The 19,357-nt window shown below is 36.1% G+C and overlaps 2 protein-coding genes across 4 annotated transcripts; both read left to right on the forward strand.

Annotated features, from left to right (window-relative positions):
• The first annotated feature begins 1,137 nt into the window (after nucleotides 1–1,137).
• Nucleotides 1,138–7,887, forward strand: DELTA-OAT (ornithine-delta-aminotransferase). 3 transcript variants are annotated; one of them, XM_086242075.1, is made up of 11 exons: nucleotides 1,138–1,379; nucleotides 2,157–2,265; nucleotides 2,681–2,911; nucleotides 3,242–3,401; nucleotides 3,597–3,652; nucleotides 3,828–3,980; nucleotides 4,877–4,974; nucleotides 5,264–5,344; nucleotides 5,822–6,055; nucleotides 7,088–7,222; nucleotides 7,513–7,887. In XM_086242075.1, the coding sequence occupies exons 1-11, from the start codon at nucleotides 1,231–1,233 to the stop codon at nucleotides 7,520–7,522; spliced, it is 1,416 nt and encodes a 471-aa protein (XP_086098201.1). In that variant the 5' UTR covers nucleotides 1,138–1,230; the 3' UTR covers nucleotides 7,523–7,887. The 3 variants fall into 3 exon arrangements, with proteins under 3 accessions (XP_086098201.1, XP_086098194.1, XP_086098205.1); XM_086242079.1 differs by having other exon boundaries at nucleotides 1,140–1,379; nucleotides 7,495–7,887; XM_086242068.1 differs by lacking the exon at nucleotides 7,513–7,887 and having other exon boundaries at nucleotides 7,088–7,459.
• Nucleotides 7,888–15,494: 7,607 nt separating this feature from the next.
• Nucleotides 15,495–17,948, forward strand: LOC147297155 (F-box protein At5g46170-like). Its single transcript, XM_086248341.1, has 2 exons — nucleotides 15,495–16,944; nucleotides 17,514–17,948. The coding sequence occupies exon 1, from the start codon at nucleotides 15,779–15,781 to the stop codon at nucleotides 16,922–16,924; it is 1,146 nt and encodes a 381-aa protein (XP_086104467.1). The 5' UTR covers nucleotides 15,495–15,778; the 3' UTR covers nucleotides 16,925–16,944; nucleotides 17,514–17,948.
• Nucleotides 17,949–19,357: the final 1,409 nt, after the last annotated feature.

The following is a 19,357-nucleotide window of genomic DNA, read 5'->3' on the forward strand; positions in this document are numbered from 1 at the left end:
CACTTTTCTTGATCTTCCTCATTATTTTAATATTTTTTTTTTCCCTCTCTTGGCTGGCTTTGGCACTCAGCTTTGAAGAAGCAAGAGAGAGAGGGAGAGGGAGGGAGGAGAGAGAGATAGTGGTGGGTTGAGATGGGAATGGAGGAGTACTGAGTAGAGAGAGAAAATAAACAAAATAAGGGAAGGACCGAAGGAGTTGTTTAATTGTTTACAGGAATAGAGGGAAAAAGAGGAGGTGGGTGGTGTTGTTTCCACTTCACAGCAAAGTCATCCAATTTATATGTTAAAATATCCACTGTTGGATCTCATTAAAAGAGATCCAACGGCCAGCAATCAAGTCCCGCAAATAGGTTGGGATGCGGGATCCCGTAACTGAAGCCTCCTGTATATATATAATGTTACGTTTTGATCTAAACTGTTATTTAGGCACTAAAGGCATGTACACAAGGATTAAAAGAAAAAGGGTTTTGGTTTTGGATATCCAATTCAAGACATGACATCATCTGGGCCATCATCAATGCTTCCCTTATCCTATGGATCATACGTGTACTCAACTTGTTTCCCCACTCGTATGATTAGATAATTAAACAAAATCAGCCAAGTGATACCAGATGACGTGCCAAATACACAAATGTAAACCTTTTTTTCAATCAAAGGTAATTGTTTCTTTTTTCCCAAAGTAATTGAAAGTTTGAAACTAAAGAATTGTCATCCAACCGCATAATAAAAAAATCTTTACGATAATAGTGAAAGATGGACTCCTCGTGAAAAACAGAATGTACCTAACTATACCGAAATAACAAACTGCACAGAAATAAATTGGTGTATTCTTCTCGGTTAAAAATACAATATTTGGACTGTTCAGTGGCCAAAAAAAAAATATTAGGACAGTTCGTGGCCAGAAAAAAAAAAAAAAAAAAAATTGGATTGAAAGGGCAATGACCCTCCTAAATGGAAGATTAGCCGGAGTGACATGTGAGTGTCAGATGGGTTATTAAGATTTTGGAGGACGGATATGCTTTGGAAGGTGTATTATTATTACAGCGTCGTATAAGGACAATCTTAGCAAACCCAACACACACATGTGTCATTATCGTACTCCACTCTGACGAGTGACCCAAAAAGCAAGTAGGTTTAACATTTTCTATTCTTTACGATTACATCCAAAAGTGGAAGGAAAATTGATACTTAAGCAAACAAGTAACTACAAGTGTAGAAAATCATCCACCAATGGCGAGCAGGAGACCTTTGCAGTCTGTGTTGAGCTTGAACAGAGTGTTTTGGAGGGGAAGGAGGAGTTTCGGCGCTGTCCCTCAAGGCGCTGCCCCTTCATCTTCTCAGGACCTCATCAACTTTGAATATGAACACAGTGCCCACAAGTCAGTTCTATCTCTTTCTCTTTCTTTTTTATATTTGTTTCATTTTTTCATGTTCTGCCACCTGGGTTTGACTTGTTTCCATCTGCCTTTCTCTTTGTGGATTCTTAATGTAGTAAACTTAAATGGGATCATTCTAAGGGATTTTTTTTTCCTGTTCATAATGGTTTTGGTTATTTTCTTGTTGTTTTGAGTTCAGTGTGATTGAATTCTTTGGTTTCTTGAACTTTTTGAGCCCATGCTGATTGATCCAAGTGCGATTTTCATTTTCTTTTCCTTCCTGGAGTAACATAATTGTGATAATCAGGGAAGAAAGTGTATAAATTGATGATCTTATAACTTAATTGTTAAGGATATTACAATTATAAATTGAGGATATTAGATCAAATTCTTGGCCTTGTTGAACTCTATGAAACTATGAAAGCCTGGACCTAAAGAGTCTGCAGACTCAATGTTTAACTCATGCTTTGCTTAGGAAGTGTATACCCTGCAAGACTGCCTTTGACTTAGGTCCACATTTTTGCCTGTGGCTTGCCTCAGAAAAAGCTCTCCATGTTATATAATTGACTACAATGTAAAATTTCCTCCTAACTGTGTGATGTAAAGATAGTGCTCAGCATGTGACAAGGTTGGGCCCCCTCCTTGAAAAGGTGTTCTGGAGCTCCTTCTAAGATTTTTCCTTGATGGTTTACATGTCTTAATTGTTAGATTCTTTGGTTAAAGTAATTAACAGAGTGTTAGTGACAAGGTTTTAAGAAACGTTCCTGGTGCAATTTACAGTTACCACCCAATTCCCATTGTATTCTCTCAAGCAAAGGGATCATCTATATGGGATCCAGAGGGAAACAAATATTTGGACTTCCTTTCAGCTTACTCTGCTGTTAATCAGGTATAAAAAGTAAATATGTTACAATCTTCATGCACACTAGCGCACAAAAACACATGCACAGACACATACATACATATTTGTGAGTAGCCTCAGTAAACCTGTTTTATCTCTGCCATATGAACCACATGAAATGAAAAAAACTTTCCAAAAAGCACATCAGAAAAACTAAATAAAAAAGCATGACATTGCTATTCCTTTTTTGCATTCCAATGTTGTCTCCTTTGTAACTGATTATTAATGTGGCAGTGGCTTTCTTCTTTAAATCAGAGTAAATGTAATCCCGGTGAAGTTCATATGAGAAACTCCATTTTTCTAAAGCAGATTTATTGCAGTGGCACATACCCTCTTTTTATTAATTTATTCATTGCATGCCACATGTTTTCGATTATCTAACAGATAGCTTCGTGCTGTGTAGGGACATTGTCATCCAAAGATCATGAAGGCATTAAAAGAACAGGCAGAAAGGCTCACCCTTAGTTCTCGAGCCTTCTATAATGATAGATTTCCAGTATTTGCTGAGTATCTAACAAGCATGTTTGGCTATGACATGGTGCTGCCTATGAACACTGGTGCTGAAGCTGTGGAAACAGCTTTAAAGTTGTCAAGGAAATGGGGTTATGAGAAGAAAAAAATTCCAAAAAATGAGGTAGAATTCGAGGAGACATATTCTATTTTTTGCCATATATCTTATTATTTTGCTTGCCTTTGCTTAAGTCAGTTCACTGACTGGAGTCGTTCTGATTGTCTGCACTCACTTGGCAAATCATGTAATTTAGGGAGCTGGGTGTGAACAAATTAGAACAGCAATCATTCTAAGTGACTTAGAATCCTAATTAGAATGTTCTTTTTTTCTTTATCACTTCTCAAATGGTTTCCCTTAAAACTATGCTTTTCTAGCTTGGTAAACTGCACATTATTAGCACAAGGTAAGGTTATTCTTCCAGATATGCCCCTAACTTAACTGAGCCTTACACAGGCCATTATAGTCTCGTGTTGTGGCTGCTTCCATGGTCGTACATTGGCAGTCATCTCCATGAGCTGTGACAATGAGGCAACCCGAGGTTTTGGGCCCCTATTGCCTGGACATCTTAAAGTTGATTTTGGTGATGCAGTTGGCCTTGAAAAAATTTTTAAAGGTCGGAATACATTTTTTTCTATTTAATAATTTCTGGCACTTATTTGTACTCTATCCTTTGACTTAAAAGATCACATCTTCGTTAATCACTATATAGTTAACACTTTTTTTTACTTATATTTATCTGTATTGATTTAATGCTACCAAATTTGTGTATTTAAATTGAACTGACAAATTTCTCTGTTACGGAGTGCAGAGAATGGAGATCGAATAGCTGGATTTCTGTTTGAACCCATTCAAGGAGAGGCTGGGGTATGTGTTCTTTGGAATGAAAATTTGATTAATTTAGGATGTTCCAAAGAAATGCCATCATTATGTATGCACTCAAGACATAACTGAGTTTTTCAATTTTATTATATTGATTTTATATAATTATTCCTATCTTCCTATCAATTCTTCTGAGAAAAATTGTCTTTTGTGTTCACAGGTTATAATTCCTCCAGATGGTTATTTGAAATCTGTCAGAGATCTATGCTCGAAATATAATATTTTAATGATTGCTGATGAAATACAATCTGGTTTAGCACGGTCAGGGAGAATGCTGGCTTGTGATTGGGAAGAAGTTCGCCCGGATGTAGTGGTAAGTTTCTCTATTGATAACTTTTTCCAACTACTAAATATAAACATAACAATTTTGGTTCGTCTGTTATTTTTTAAAAACTCACCAAGCTCTTAACCATATTTCTTCTTTGTCTAAAACTTTGCAATACATTATTAAAATGTAGGCAGCATTTATTCTAGAAATGAATTTCTAATTTATTTCCATTATCTATATGATTGTCTAGTCTAATTATGACCAAAGTTAGAATTGGATGCCTAGTAGTTGGACAAGACCACAAAAGAAGACTTTGAGAGCAAAGATTTTAATATCTTAGGGGTTGGTAGTTTCCAAGGATGGACTTGAAAGAAGTAAATTTGCAGTAGATTTTTTACTTTTTAAAAGTTAATCAACATTTTTATTCTTTGGTTTCATTGCTTGTGACATGTATTCCATTTGTTTTCCGATATTTGTTTTCCTTGGATGATAAAGTGGAAGTTTCATATCTGAATTGGTTAGATTCTAAAGGCCAAGGGTTTAGAAATTATATAACCGTTTTGTATCTGAAAACTTGCATACTATTTCCATTCTTCTTTCCCCTACATTAAAACAGAGTGTCTATAGTAGAAAATTGTGTAAGTTTGACAGAAGTGAGATATGAATTCCACAAGTTTGCTATTGCATCGAATTTTGAAACCATACAAGTGCAAACTGCATGCTTAATGTGTACTATTATTGTCAAGTTGAATTTTCCAAATATAGTATTTTTTGAAAACATCAGAGCTAAATTTAGTCTTCATCATGAATAATGTACCTACTTTCTTTTTTCTTGGTTTGAGTTCTTTTTCATGTAGTGCAGTTTTGCTCAAAATATGAGACAATTTATACTTATGCTATATGTGTGTCATACTTAATTAACGTTTTTTGGTTTTATTCAGATACTAGGAAAAGCATTGGGTGGTGGAGTGATACCTGTGAGTGCGGTGCTTGCAGACAAAGATGTAATGCTTTGTATCCGACCTGGAGAGCATGGAAGGTTTACTGTTGTAACTGCTTTCCATTTATAGATCACATATTTCTTAACTTACTCACCATATCAATTTCTGTAGATATATTTCTAGACAGTAGTTTATCATTGATTTTAAAGATATTACCTGGACACATCACCTGATTTCTATTTTTCAAGATTGTTTAATTGTTTTCATTACTACCAATCTTTCCTTCTCCTAATAGTTATAATTCATTCCCAGTCTTCTTGCCACTTGGCTTGATTTTGGGTTTCTCATAATAGAGCTCACCTTGCTCTTATCTGTTTTTATTTGCAGTACCTTTGGGGGTAATCCGTTGGCCAGTGCAGTTGCTGTTGCCTCACTAGACGTAATCAGAGATGAGAGACTTGCTGAAAGGTATCATATATATTGCCAATGTTATTCTATTGAGAGAACTGAAAACAACAGCTGGAAAGTGAATAGTAAAGTCTTGTAAAGTATTTGATTTTTGGCCATTTCTATTTATATATTTGTAATTTATAATGAGAATAATTTGGTGAAATAACACAGGTCTACAGAGTGATTTGGTAAGGTTACACATATCTGCGTTCTCCTTTCTCTCACATTTTCTCCCCATAAATCTATGATTTCTTTCTCCATTTTCTTCTCCCACTGTATATTATCTTCTTTGACTAATCAATACCAGTCACTTTCATTTATTTTATTTATTAAATTTTAAATTATTCCATTTTTATAACCATTTTTACTTTCTCTTACACTTGCATAACTGTGTATGAGTCTAGTACTTATAAAGCCTTTCATTATTCTCCCTTTATGACCTCATTATAAAATCATTATAGAAATTATGGTTTTTGATGTTCACCTACCCTACAGATCTGCCCAAATGGGAGAAGAGCTTAGGAATCAGCTACTCAAGATTCAGCAGCAATACCCAAACTACATAAAGGAAGTTAGAGGAAGAGGTTTGTTCAATGCTGTAGAGCTCAATAGGAAGAATTTGCTCCCTGTTTCTGCTTACGATATCTGCCTAAAGTTGAAGGAAAGAGGAGTTCTTGCCAAGCCAACACATGATACTATTATTCGATTGACTCCTCCGCTCTCCATGAGGTAAATACAGATGTTGAGGATCAATCAATGTTTTAATCTCATTTAAACTAAATTTCGGGCAAGCATCACTATGATTCGGCGGCACCTTTTCCTGCACACTATTTGCCTTTGTATCAGTGGAAAAAGGGTTTATGAGAGGGTTTTTTGGATGCTACATTTGAACATAGGTTATCCTAGAATCATATTATTTTTGCTTTTGTATATACAGATTTTTTCTCTATATATACACATATATACATGCATATGCACATAAACACCAAAGAAACAATAAACCTCTCAACTTTCATTCTTTTTGGTCCTGTTGTCCTTGTTGTACCACAAGCTTATAACATTTTTCATAAAAGATAAACCATTAGTCTTCATTGCGTGTGAAAACTAATTTGTCTTATCTTACCTTAACCTCAATAAGTTCTGCCTCGAGCCTCTCACAAAGTGGTGAAATTAGATCCTGTCCTCCTGTTTTGACTGTCAGTCTATTTGTGCTAAGATAAGTCAGATTTGTCTGAGGGCCTGAGAGGTACAACTAGAACTTGACCTTGTAGGAAAATTAAAAAAAAGTGTAGAATATGAACCTTCAAAATCAAAACTAAAAAGGAAAGTTAGGGAGCCAGGAGCCAGAAGTCATTGCTGAACATTGTACATATGCGTCCCTCAAAAATCATTAATTATATCTAATTGAGATTGCAAGTATGCACTGATCTCTGAGGGCTAGGCCTACAGAGCACTAAAAGATTTAGGGTGGCGTTTGCTAGTATATGGCTCATTGCCTAGTGTTTAAAAGTTATACCACTCTCATAGCTTAGATTTAGCATTGGCAACCAGTGGTGAAATCGGCTAGGTAAGTTTTCATCTTTGATTTGTCACTTCAGTGCTGTGAGAGAACTATAATTTGTGCTGCAGCTAATCTTCAAATGTTACATGTCAATATATTGAGTCACTTTAATGACGACTTGTTTAGCTGTAATTAAATAAAAATGTTGTCAGGATAATATATTATGTTCTAATTGTATGACTTAAATACGCTGTTTTCAGTTTGGAGGAGCTCCAAGAAGGATCAAAGGCACTTTCTGATGTTCTGGAACATGATATACCAAAGATGCAGAAAGAAAAGCCAGAAAACATCTCTTTGACTGCATCCAACATATGTGACCGTTGTGGGCGAAACTTGTATGATTCTTCACACAAAAATCTCTGAATCATTTATCATTATGAATCCTGATAATTTAACTTTTTTCTCTTCCTTTTTTTTCAATAAAATTTTATTGTCCAATAACTTACCTTAATGGGGATGATAAGTAATTTGAATTGATTTAAGTAATTTACCTTAATAGGGATGGATGAAAAAATGTAAAAGAAATACTACTACTCAAATAGCATAGGCCTATGTTCATCACATTCACTGTTAACGTTTCTAATTTTATTTTCTATTTTATCTGTAGTTGAGTTTCCGAATGCAGGACAAACTAAATCTTATGATATATAGATGCAGACACTACCACAATCTTTGAAGATAAGAGGGAGGGGAGTAGATTTTTGGTGTCATTTGGGCCTCAATGTTATAGTACTTTAGGTGTATCTCCTTTTAACTTAATTCACCTTGGTTGGGCGGAAGTTCTGAATTAGTTGTACTATTTTTCTTGTAATTTTCCGATTTGTACATTTAAGCAGAGATGGACATCTTGTCCGTCTTTTCTTGTATCTTGTTTTTCAATCTCTATAAAAGTTAGTGTTTCCAATAAGAAAAAACAGATTTCCCTTGGAGTATGTAAATGTATTAAATAATTTTTGCAGAGCCTTGTGAATCATAGAGGACTGACAATGAGATCTCTCTAGCTTGGGTGGTATTGAGATATTGTTCTTGTTTAGTAGTTAATGTCAAGGTTTCATCTTAAGAGGATGGCTAGAATGAGCTTCTGAGTTGGCACTTTTGAGTTTTCTCAAGTGCTCAACTCAGCTTGTGTGGATGATATTTGTCTTCTCCCATTTGTGGGGAATGCCTGCAATGAATGTTTGTCTGTGGGTGTTTGAGAATTGGGGGGATTGCAAATGTGCTGGACTTGAGATGAGAATATGAGATGTCTTATTAAGATATAAATATGAGTTGGGTAGTTGGTGTATCTGAAATTGGTACAAATGGTGTGACAAGTGACAACTCTCCCCCTCACCCTTCTCTTCCTCTTATATGCAAAACAGGGAGAGATCTTGGGCTGTCCAACATTAGGCAGTCTAATTTCAACCTTTACTGTGGGTGAGAAGATAACAACTGTTTAGAAAACTTTTGTTCTGTTTTTTGGCATTTTGTGAACAGTCTGTGCTCAAACGATTCATAATTGTGTCATCTCTCTTTCTCTCTCACGTAGTCACGTGTTGCTGCTATACTATTATCAAATTATCAATAGGGATCCTTGTATACTTTTATATACGTAAATTATTCACAAAACTTCATCTATGCCAATGATGTCATATCTTACTATTATATCTGTAATTCTTTATACCAAATGAATGACACATATGAGTTTTGTGCACCAAAACTTGTGCATGAAACATTATTTTATATTATACTATTGTCTTAGCCTTTATTCATCCGCATGTCTCTCTAAGTACATACTTTCATTTTTTTTTCTTCTTTAAAGTAAATGAAATGAGGGGTATTCCATTTTTCTTTAAAAAAGAAAAAGAAAGGAGAGGTAGATGAATTGTCCCCAGTTGAGATTAGATTTGTGATGCATGATATGATCCAAAAACATATCGATTTTTTCTGAACCCCACAAGAAATAAAAATGTTCCAATGCCTTATTAAATATACTGCTTTCTTGTGTTTTTTTTCCCTTTAATTTTATTTAAATTGAAGCTTGGATATAAAAGTTTCTTTGTTTTATTGGTATCGATTGTTGAGGGGACACGGTTGAGACACGATAATGGAAAACTTTTGGTGGTTAAGTAATTATATGGCAAGAGACAGCTTCTTAGCTTTGTTAAATTAAATAATGTAAACAGATCATGTTAACCCATAAGAGCTTGAAGAAACTTAATAAATCGGACGTAGTATACATACTCTAGTTAGACACATAGTGAAGCTTAGCTGGCTTTCATTACTGCATTGTGAGTCTTGTGACTAGTAGTTGAAAGAAGCTTAGCTGTTTTGTGATTATCATATTGGAAGGGCTTGTTTGAGACTTTCTCTGCATTCATTAAATATCAAATGTGTCCTAAAATACCAAGTGCACCCTATCTAAATACCCTCATTTAAATGCCAAGTGCCTTATGGTACCATAGATTTATTATCAAGCTAACATGGGCACCATTTTTGTAGATAATTTTTTCAAGCACTAGCGGATTGTTTGGTGGTTGGTTGGTTGGGATGTGAGCAAATTTTCCAAGAACAATTTGTAGGGAATGGATCAAACTGTAGGTGAAGCTTGTAAAATTGAAAGGGATAGACGGAGAACAAAAAGATTTAGTACATTCAAGAGGAATGCATAAAATATATTGTGGAAGTATAGTCCAGGAATGACCCAAAGATTCTTTCTGAAATATATGTTTCTTCTATATGCAGTTGCACTGATGTTGGGGGAGAAGCATCAGACTTTTGATGACTTCCATACAGAAATTGCCAGTTACAGTACTGCTTTATAATTGGTTGTGAAAGTGATGCATGCATGAAAAACCAATTTTCATAAGAAAAGGGTTATCAATTTAAGGGGATTGCAAAGTTCAAAGGCATTATCTTCACTTTCCCTGATAGTGAGCTTTGCTAATGGAAACCAAGCCTTATTAGGTTTCGATGAAGCAGTTTTTGTAATTTGGAGCAACTAACTTTGGGGTTTAGAGGTCAAAAGTAAAGTTAGGCAGTAGAGCTGGTGAGCCAATGAATTGTCTTAAGAAGAGTGTGTTGAACATATGGGCATTCATCCCATAATTCCCATTCTCCATCAGCCAGTGTTTAATAGGATTTTTCCTCCCCTTATTAGCCAACCTAACAATTTGGAAAAGATAGACTTCAGTCTTCAGCTGAGATGATCCTTTATTTATTTATATGTCCAGTTCTAAACAGACCCACAATCAATAATACTCAAGTGATGCCAAAGCCATCATAGTCAAATGATGATGGTGTTCATAAACACAGGGGGGTTGCATTGCATGCACCACAATCTGCACGAAAATACTTAAATGTGAACACACACACACAAAAAGGGAAAAAAAAAAAAAGCTAGAGGACATTTCTGCAAAATACAAACTATATAACATGTATTCTGACATCTGTTGTAACTTGTAGCATCTTTTTAATGTTTATCAAACAAGTTGGTATCAATGGCTTATTTATTAGGCAAAAATTAAAGGAAAAAAAATCTACTTACAACGTATGTCTGGAATTCTTTCCATTGTTTAATCTATCTTCTTTTGTTAGGGAGATGATAGAATTTTCTTTATCCCTTTATATCGGTCCTTATTGTCAATATCCAAATCCTCTACTTTCATTTTTTTGGTTGATCCAAGTCCTCTACTTGTTGATAACAGGAGGCACCCATTAGTGTTAGTTAATAAAGCTTTGTATTTAAGATGGAAATATTAGGTGCTTGAACAAGTCTTGTCTATTCTTGATGTGTATATTTCAACATGCATATATGCTTGCCTGTTCAGGAAATGATGGTAATAGTAGTTTGTCTTTGTTTGGTTTCCAATTAATGGTTTCTAGAAATGCTTTTGTGTATAATATTCAAGGGCCTACTCCTCCTAATCATTTCATAAGAGACAACAAAGAAGCAAATTAGGGAGGGAAGTGTTATAATTAATACCTGCATGTTATATAAAGGTACGTGCTCATAATTGCATCTATTATAGCGGCAGTAAATTATAGTTTGTTTGTATCAGCCTAGTGGTGAAAAGCTTACAATTTTGTTTCTTTTGAAAAAAAAAAAAAAAGGACAAGAAAGATAACATTGACAGGAGAAATTGAAATGTTGATCAAAGGCTGTAACAAAAGGAAGGGCGCCATAGCGGCCTATGTACCAATGGTTCTCATGAACCTTAAAAAGAGTAAGTTGGCATAAACCTCTGAAGCCAATAATTAGGGGTATATGGCTGGTAGTGAATTGGATGGAGGAATAATCTTTTGTCATCAAATGTTTGATGATCTGTTATGCTGTCAAACTTTAAATCATAATATTAGATATGAATCTTTTTAATTAAACGATTAAGATTATATAATATGTTACATTGTCTGATTTTCACATAAAGATATGCAACTGAAAAACATGTTCTATTCAAACTACAGTTATAGATTTGTCAAGATCTAAAGATGTAAATATTTTGCATGGTAGGGAAAGTGGGTTCTGGTAGAAATCTTAAGTTCTCTTGAAGATTAACCAAATTCATGAAAATGGTATCCCACAAGGACAACTCTTTCTTGCATGTTAGAAGAGAGGACCACTTCCTAGGATTCCCTTCTAATATCCATTATGGCTCAACTTGTCCGACTCTTCAATCTCCTATACACTCCAGTGCAATGCCACCTTAGTGCAGCTAAAGAATATGTATATATATATATATATATATGAGTGTGCTCGCGATCTTAGTTCTAACAAGTGATAAATCTTCAATTTCATATAAATAAATATGTCCACTTTCTATATATTGTTTGTGGGGGATGCATGTTGCCAATGTTGTCACATCATTTGATTGTCACCCATTGATAAGTAGTACACATAATGAAACATCATTTACTTAATAAATCATAATAGGGAATGGAAATTACACTCGATGGGTGCTCCATCAGCAAATTTAAGGTAATGATGTTGTATGATACTTGATAACAAGGTCACTATACATGTTCTCATTTCTATTAAATGCCCTTTTCAATTGGAGGCCAAAGAGTCAGGACCACATAGTTAAGAGCATGGGCACACTCTCACAAATCTTATAATTGTTCCTTCCCATGCTTTAGTAAACTTTGCATGCCTCTCTTTGCCTTGATTGCAACTTTTATTGCTCAACTACATTTCTTGTGTAATCAATTTAATCCCTGTCCCCAGGCCCAATATTTATGCATGTTTTACAGTTTCTAATGGCTCTAATGAGAGAGAGGGTGTGGGAGGGCATTAAAGGGGCAGCTTGTCTCTTTGTGAATGGGTTTTTCATGGGCTTTGAGGATATGGTTTCTCTTTAGTCTTTACAGTGTAAAGTTCCAAAGTACCTTTCAAGCTTTTATTTTTAGGTTCCCCATACATGACAAATTTACAGAGTATGGTGGACTGAAGATTTGTTGCCCTGCCCTAGATCATGCTTATAAATTATAATAGTAGATTGACCTCTATAGCTTCCTCTCTGTAAAAGTAAAACTAGATTTAAAAAATACACAAGTCTTTGGAAAACAAGGTTGGAGGAGCTCCTCCTTTAAGAAATGAAGCCAAGTATGTATTGTCTATTTGACATTTTGACTCACATCTCCTAAAGGAATAGCTCCTCTAACCCTGTCTCACAAAGAGGTAAAATAATCATTAATCATAAAAGAAAAATATATCATCCTTAAACGTAACCAACCAAGTAGTGGTCCGAAAAATGACTTCAAGTATAGTGAAGGTTGACCCCCAAATATTGAAATGTGACATTAATTGTGGTAAATGATTTAGGTGATTTTTATGTTTGTACCCTCAGATTAGTACGGACGTGGTCAAGGCATCATATGTTTGCTTGGAACCATGAAAAAGGTGGTTTTATTATGAACACATGGGCATGCCACAAGGCCCACAACGTGCGGGTAGTTTTCTTGGATCCATTTTAATTTGGATTTTGTTGCTTTAAATTTAACTGCACATGGATTCAATCTGCATTTTCTTATTAGTATACCCAATCACACACAATTAATTTGTTATATTACGTGTGAAACTCTGAAATTAGGAGTAAATTATTGGATTGTGTTCCTTTTAAAATTATATATATGATGTGGATTTTATTCGCTTTCAGCTCCATCTATTTAGTAAGGGCTCATCACCACCAACTTATTTTCTGCCATTTTATCCTTCAAAGAACAGCTATACTTAAAAGCACATGATTGTATTATTCTGTTTCCAACTCATTCTAATGATAATAATAATGGAATACTTAAATAATCTTCGATGGGATGATGTTTTGTATGAATGATATTAAATTGAAACCACCATAAACTAAATCGTTTAGATTATTCATTTTCAGCATTTACGCATTTTTAACATATAAAATTCCAGTTGTCTATAATATTGATTAATATTATTATAAAAAATGTAATTGCATTGTTTTACTTGTTATATAATTAATGTTGGATAAAAAGGCAAAGGCGTCGCACAATATTGCTTAAGAATATCTCATTATATAGTTTTCTAAGACCTTAAAATAAATTTGTTTTTAGATATGTGGCCCCAGATTAATGGGGAGCAAAAAAAAGGTGGTGTTCCATTTGTGCTTCTAGAGAAAAACTTCCATGTCTCCGAGATGTCAGGTCAAATTTCTAATCTAGCGTCACCAAGTGCTCGACAATAGGTCACCGAGCGCACGGTCGTATCGCCGAGTACTCAGAGCCTAAAATCTCAGAGTTAAAACTTAACATGTTGTCTTCACAAGTTTCATTCTATACCCTAGGATCGTAGGAGGTGAACCCTTTGGGAAGTACTTTAAAAAATCGGCGGAGAAAATGGTGCCGGGCACTTGTTGCAGCGCTCGACACTATCAAATCGAAAAAAAATGATGCGTCTCATTTTTACGGGTCCAGGTAAGTTATTTTCGTGCTTTCATCTAAGAGAAATCAAACTTGCTTTTTTTTTTTTTTTTTTTTCTTGGGTTGAGCTCATTGCAAAACATCACTGCAGGCACAAAATAGTAATTAAATTGTTTTAAAAGTATTGGAAAAGCAATTTGAAAGTAGGAAAATTATATTGGGCCAAACGGAGAAAAAATTATAGAGTATAACCGATATGCCGCCACATGGTATAACCAATTCAACATGTAAGGATATTATTGGACGATATATTTATATTAGTAGGGTATAGTATTAATAACATCCACTCATATTATAACACATAAACTGATTATACTACTTGTCAATATATCGGTTATACATAATAATTTCTCCAAACGGAGTCACTAAACCCAACCCAACTTGACTTACTTGCAGCCTTTGTTACGGCTTTTTACACTTTTACCCGACCATATATCAATAAATCATTATTATTATTATTATTACAAAGATATATATATTATCATCATCATTTGATTCACCCGATCACAAATTCTCAAGTTGCAAGGACCCTTACCTAATGCTAAAGGTGCAACTTGGGCGAGTTGAAAAGTTAACCCAAACTCAACCCATACTTTATTTTTTGGGTTCGAGCTCGGGTTTAAGTTTAAACGGGTTACAAATAAGTGATTTCAACACAACTTAACCTCAATTTAGGTTGGGTTCAGATTGAGTTTGGTTTGGCCAATTTTCTTGGGTTGAACTTAGCCCGCAAAATCAAGAAACAAGTTGATTTTAACTTGTGAAAAAAAAAAATCTTGATAAAAGTATAACACAATTACCTCAAAAAGTAGAACTAAATGGTTTGGGTGAGGTCTCCTTTTGTAACGAACAAAAATAGAATAGGATTAATGTTTAGTATTTTCAAAATATGAGTAGTGTTAGAGGATTTTGCCTTAATTTTTATGAGTGATGGAAATAAAAAAAAATAAAAATAAAAATCTCTTCCCTTGGTTTCCCTTTCCTCCTCTTTGGTCCATGGTTAATTGGTTATCAAGTCGTTGACATATCTACACGGTGCCTCTGTAGTGTCTTTAAATTTGATTTTCTTCAATGTAACATGAAAAAATAAAAAAAATTAAAGGTTTTCTAGAGAAATTTAACTAAATTCTTTTTTAAGAGAAAATAAAATTGCCCAATAAGGAAACGAAATAAAACTTAGGAAGAAAAAGAAAAAGAAAACCAACAAATAAAAAGTAAGAGAGTGTCCCCAATTTAAGGTGTCTTCAACTAAGATTTGAATGAATTTTAAAGAACTTAAGGTGTCTTTAACTCATATTTTAATGTATTTCAATGAAATTTATGTATCCTAAAAAAGTAATGGATTCCATTAACCGAAGGATTTTAATGAATTTGGATGAATTTTTTACACATAACAAATTTCATGACAATTCTAATCAATTTCTTTAAATTTTGATAGATTTTATAAATTTTAAATTTTAAATTTTAAATTGGGACATCCTCTAATATAAAAAATGAAAAAGCAGGAGAGAAAGAGGAAGAAAGACGCATATATTGTGTTTGTCTCGAATGAAATCTTGATTTCATTATTCTCATAGGAAGATGCTATTTGTCCCTTTTTTTTATAATTTTTTTTCTTAATTTAAATGAGATTCATACATTGAATTTAAAATTAAAAAAAAAATCTAAAAAATAAAAGATAAGCTTGAGAGAAAAGCATAATCCATTCCCACATATAGTGTGTGGAAGTGGGGAGATGAGAGAATGTGATTCCTCACGAGTCGTCCCTCCCTCTGTAAATTACTGAATGAGTAAATGGCAGCATTGGCATATCACTCTGAATCTGAATCTGTTTCTGCTTCTCAAGATTGAAGGCTGAAACCCTGAAAGGGCATCTCAGAATCAGATCTACCCACCAAACCCATCTCAAAGTCTCAACCCCAACCCAAACCTAATCCAATTCAATCCTCCATCTCAACCACACCCTCGAAACGATGTCGTCTCTCCGCCTAGATCTGACCTCCCGAGTGTACCCAGAACCCGACTCCTCCCCCGACCACTTCGACCGCCTCCCGGACTCCCTCCTCCTCCTCGTCTTCAACAAGATCGGCGACGTCAAGGCCCTCGGCCGCTGCTGCGTCGTTTCGCGCCGCTTCCACGCCCTCGTCCCCCAGGTCGAAAACGTCGTCGTCCGCGTCGACTGCGTCATCTCCGACGACGACTCCTCCCCCTCCGCCTCCTCCTCCGACAAGTCCCGCTCCCCCTTCTCCAGCCTCTTCCGCCTCGTCTTCGGCGGCATTGTCAAGCCCATCCAGGCCCTCGGCCAGTTCCTCGGCCCCCGCCGATCCTCCTCTACCTCATCCAACGCCTCTCAAGACGACGCCGAGCTCGACCAGGCCGGCGTCACCCATCACTCCCCCACCCAGGTCTTGAAGAATTTCAACGAAATTCGATTCCTCCGGATCGAGCTTCCCAGCGGCGAACTGGGCATCGAAGACGGCGTTTTGCTTAAGTGGAGGGCCGATTTCGGCTCCACCTTGGACAACTGCGTCATTCTGGGTGCGTCCTCTGTCATTCAACCGGGACCCACCAAGCCTTCGCTTGCGCCGGACAATGGGGCCACCAACTCCGCCGTCGCCGCTGCGCCTGACGATAACGGAAGCATACCCGACTCGTTTTACACCAATGGTGGCCTGAAATTGCGGGTGGTTTGGACGATCAGCTCCTTGATCGCCGCCTCGGCCAGGCATTACTTGCTGCAGCCGATCATCTCCGAGCACAAGACGTTGGACAGTCTGGTTCTGACCGATGCGGATGGGCAGGGGGTGTTGTACATGAACAGGGAACAGCTTGAGGAGTTGAGGGTGAAGCCCTTGTCGGCCTCTTCGGCATCCAAGAGGACGCTTGTGCCGGCCCTGAATATGCGGCTCTGGTACGCGCCTCAGCTGGAATTGCCTGATGGGGTTGTGTTGAAGGGAGCTACACTGGTCGCTATTCGGCCCAGCGAGCAATCTGTCACCACGAAGAAGGAGGTCTCCGATCTCTCTTGGGTTTCGACTGCGTTTGAGGAGCCATATGGCACTGCGGCCAAGATGTTGGTGAAGAGGCGCACTTACTGTCTTGAGATGAACTCCTTCTGATGAGGCTTCTGGTATCTCAGGTAAATTTGCGATTATACACTATCATTTTATTTAATTCAATGATTGCTTGGCTTTGAATGTTAGGGAAGATGACTTATGCATTACCACCACAAGGCATTCACAATTAGATTCTAGATGACAAGTGCCCTTTCTATATTGTGTTCTTGCCATTGAATGACCTATTTTCTGTGTGATGAATCATTAATATCTTCAAATTTCTTCCATCCAGCTTTAGTGGGTTTATGAGGAAATGGGGTTATTTGCATGTTTTGTGGATTTTGGAGAATTACAAAGCTGGACTTGTGTTGGGTATCTGACTGCCGATAGCATAAAGGTTCTCACAAGTGTATTTCATTTGATCAAATCAAATAAGAGGAAAAGGGTTAAACATAGTTGATATCTTTTCTTCTTATCCCTATGTGAAAGCATATGTTTTGCTAGTTTTGAGTTTTCTGCTCTTCTTATTTCTTTGAAGCTTCAAGTCTGTGCTTGTTGTCTTTGTGATGCATACTTCTAATTTTCAAGTGCCATGCAAGTAATTACTCTTTTATGGTTTAGTTACTCATTTATCTTGAAATGTGATTATCAGGTAGCACAATCCTTCGAGGGAAAATATGGGGAACTGCATAATTTTGAATTCGGAGAAGAAGAGAACAATTTTGTCTCGTCGGTACTGTGTTCCCCCTCAATCAATGAATCTTGAATGGACTGATGCAGAGAAAAGGGATGCTCTGTTGGTTGTGCACTACAGATCTTCCACCTGTATGCTTGAGCTGATAGTTGAAATGCATCTGCTGGTTGTTTTTGTTTCAGGCATATGCTTGTAAGAGTGCTCGCATGCAACTAGTAGTCATAGGTTGATGTTGTTATAAAGTTTTTGGAGTTTGTAGTGATCAACTTTTATCATCTATCTTCCATGTATGTGAATATTGTAGGTATGATAATCTTATGGTTATGTGATGTATGTCAAAAGTTCAATTCAGCAGTTACAGTAGCAACAAGGTCTATTTGAAGATTTTCTGAATCCATATAGTAATAACACAAGTGCATTTTTATGTTATTGGTAATTTGCTTAGATGACATTGCCATGGGTAGGTGATGAATAACAGGAATGGATCTAAAGCTTGCCTGTCCAATTTGAGAAGAGCAAGTATGATTGCACCAAACCTTGGTGGAGTAACTGGTTCTGTGTGTGTGAGTATTCCATTTGCTTCCAGGTTGATATTGGACAGGCAAGCTTCACAGTTGTTTTGCACAATGTAGTTATTTGTTTCTTTTCTTCCCCCATTTTTCTCTTGTTATGCGATTTATGATCCCCCAGAGTGGTGGATTCATGTTATTTTTCATGTCATTGCATTTTTTTTTCAGTAATGTGGGAAACCTTGATATGACCCATTTCTTTATCGTGTGCAAGGACATGTAATCGTTGGTGAATTACAGGGAAACGTGGTGTTTTTGCTGCCATGAAGAAAGTATTGTCTGCTTCATTTTAGTCCAACCTATAGCTATCTTATTATGACTGCTCTGCTTCTTATCATGCAAATCATAAAGCCATTAATTAATAATACAATGACCAAAATTTTCCAAGTATAATTTAGTGAAAAGACTATTAATCAAGGATGATTAGGAATACCCAACCATCCCTTTCTGGCTCCCACACAAAGAGGGGCTTTTCTCCTCTTTTTTGCGTGGAGTGAGGCTTGCCTAATAATAGATGGCAGGTGGTTGTATTATACAATAAATCAATCCATTTAAGTGGTTGAATTTTGTGTCATTAGCCTAAAGAAAGCATGTAAAAGATGCTTATTTGTTATTGCCTTAATAACCGGAAAGATGCTTCGGGAATGTTATCCTTCTTATTCATTGCAACTTTTTTTTTTTTTGATTGGGCATATATTCCAACTTATAGACGTACCCAATCCCATCTTTAATGCCCTTGGAGGGTTGGAGTTGGAGGCAATTTCCTATCTATGTTCTTTAGACAACCAACAATTTCTTCAAGGCCGGGGCTGTTGGGGGAGCTGCAAATTGGGCTAACCTACTTGAAGTTAGCTCTAAAAGTTTGTCCAGCTGCTTGCTTAGGTCTTACAAAACAATTTATATATGCTTTTAAGGAAAAAACAACAAAGGGGCAATTATTAATTTGTTTATTCTATTTGCCTGTTTTATTGCTATTATTATTCTTTTTTATTTTAGAAGAACCTAATGACATCTGATCGTGTAAAATGGGTTTAGGCTGTTTCCAGGTATTGTTTTCCAGTGGCAGCATTTTAATTTTTTAAGAAATAGCAGATATAATTTTGAGTGGCTAATTATTTATTTAGATTATGAGCTGGTTGTGCCTCCTCCTTTATCTGTATGTCACATGAGAGCTCTTAGCTTTGTACACTCACAAAGTCACAGTCCACGTGAAATAAAGCCTGGACTCAAAGC

This window comes from Dryas octopetala, chromosome 1 (assembly GCF_963921425.1).
Source record: "Dryas octopetala chromosome 1, drDryOcto1.1, whole genome shotgun sequence".
Classification (NCBI taxonomy): Eukaryota; Viridiplantae; Streptophyta; class Magnoliopsida; order Rosales; family Rosaceae; genus Dryas; species Dryas octopetala.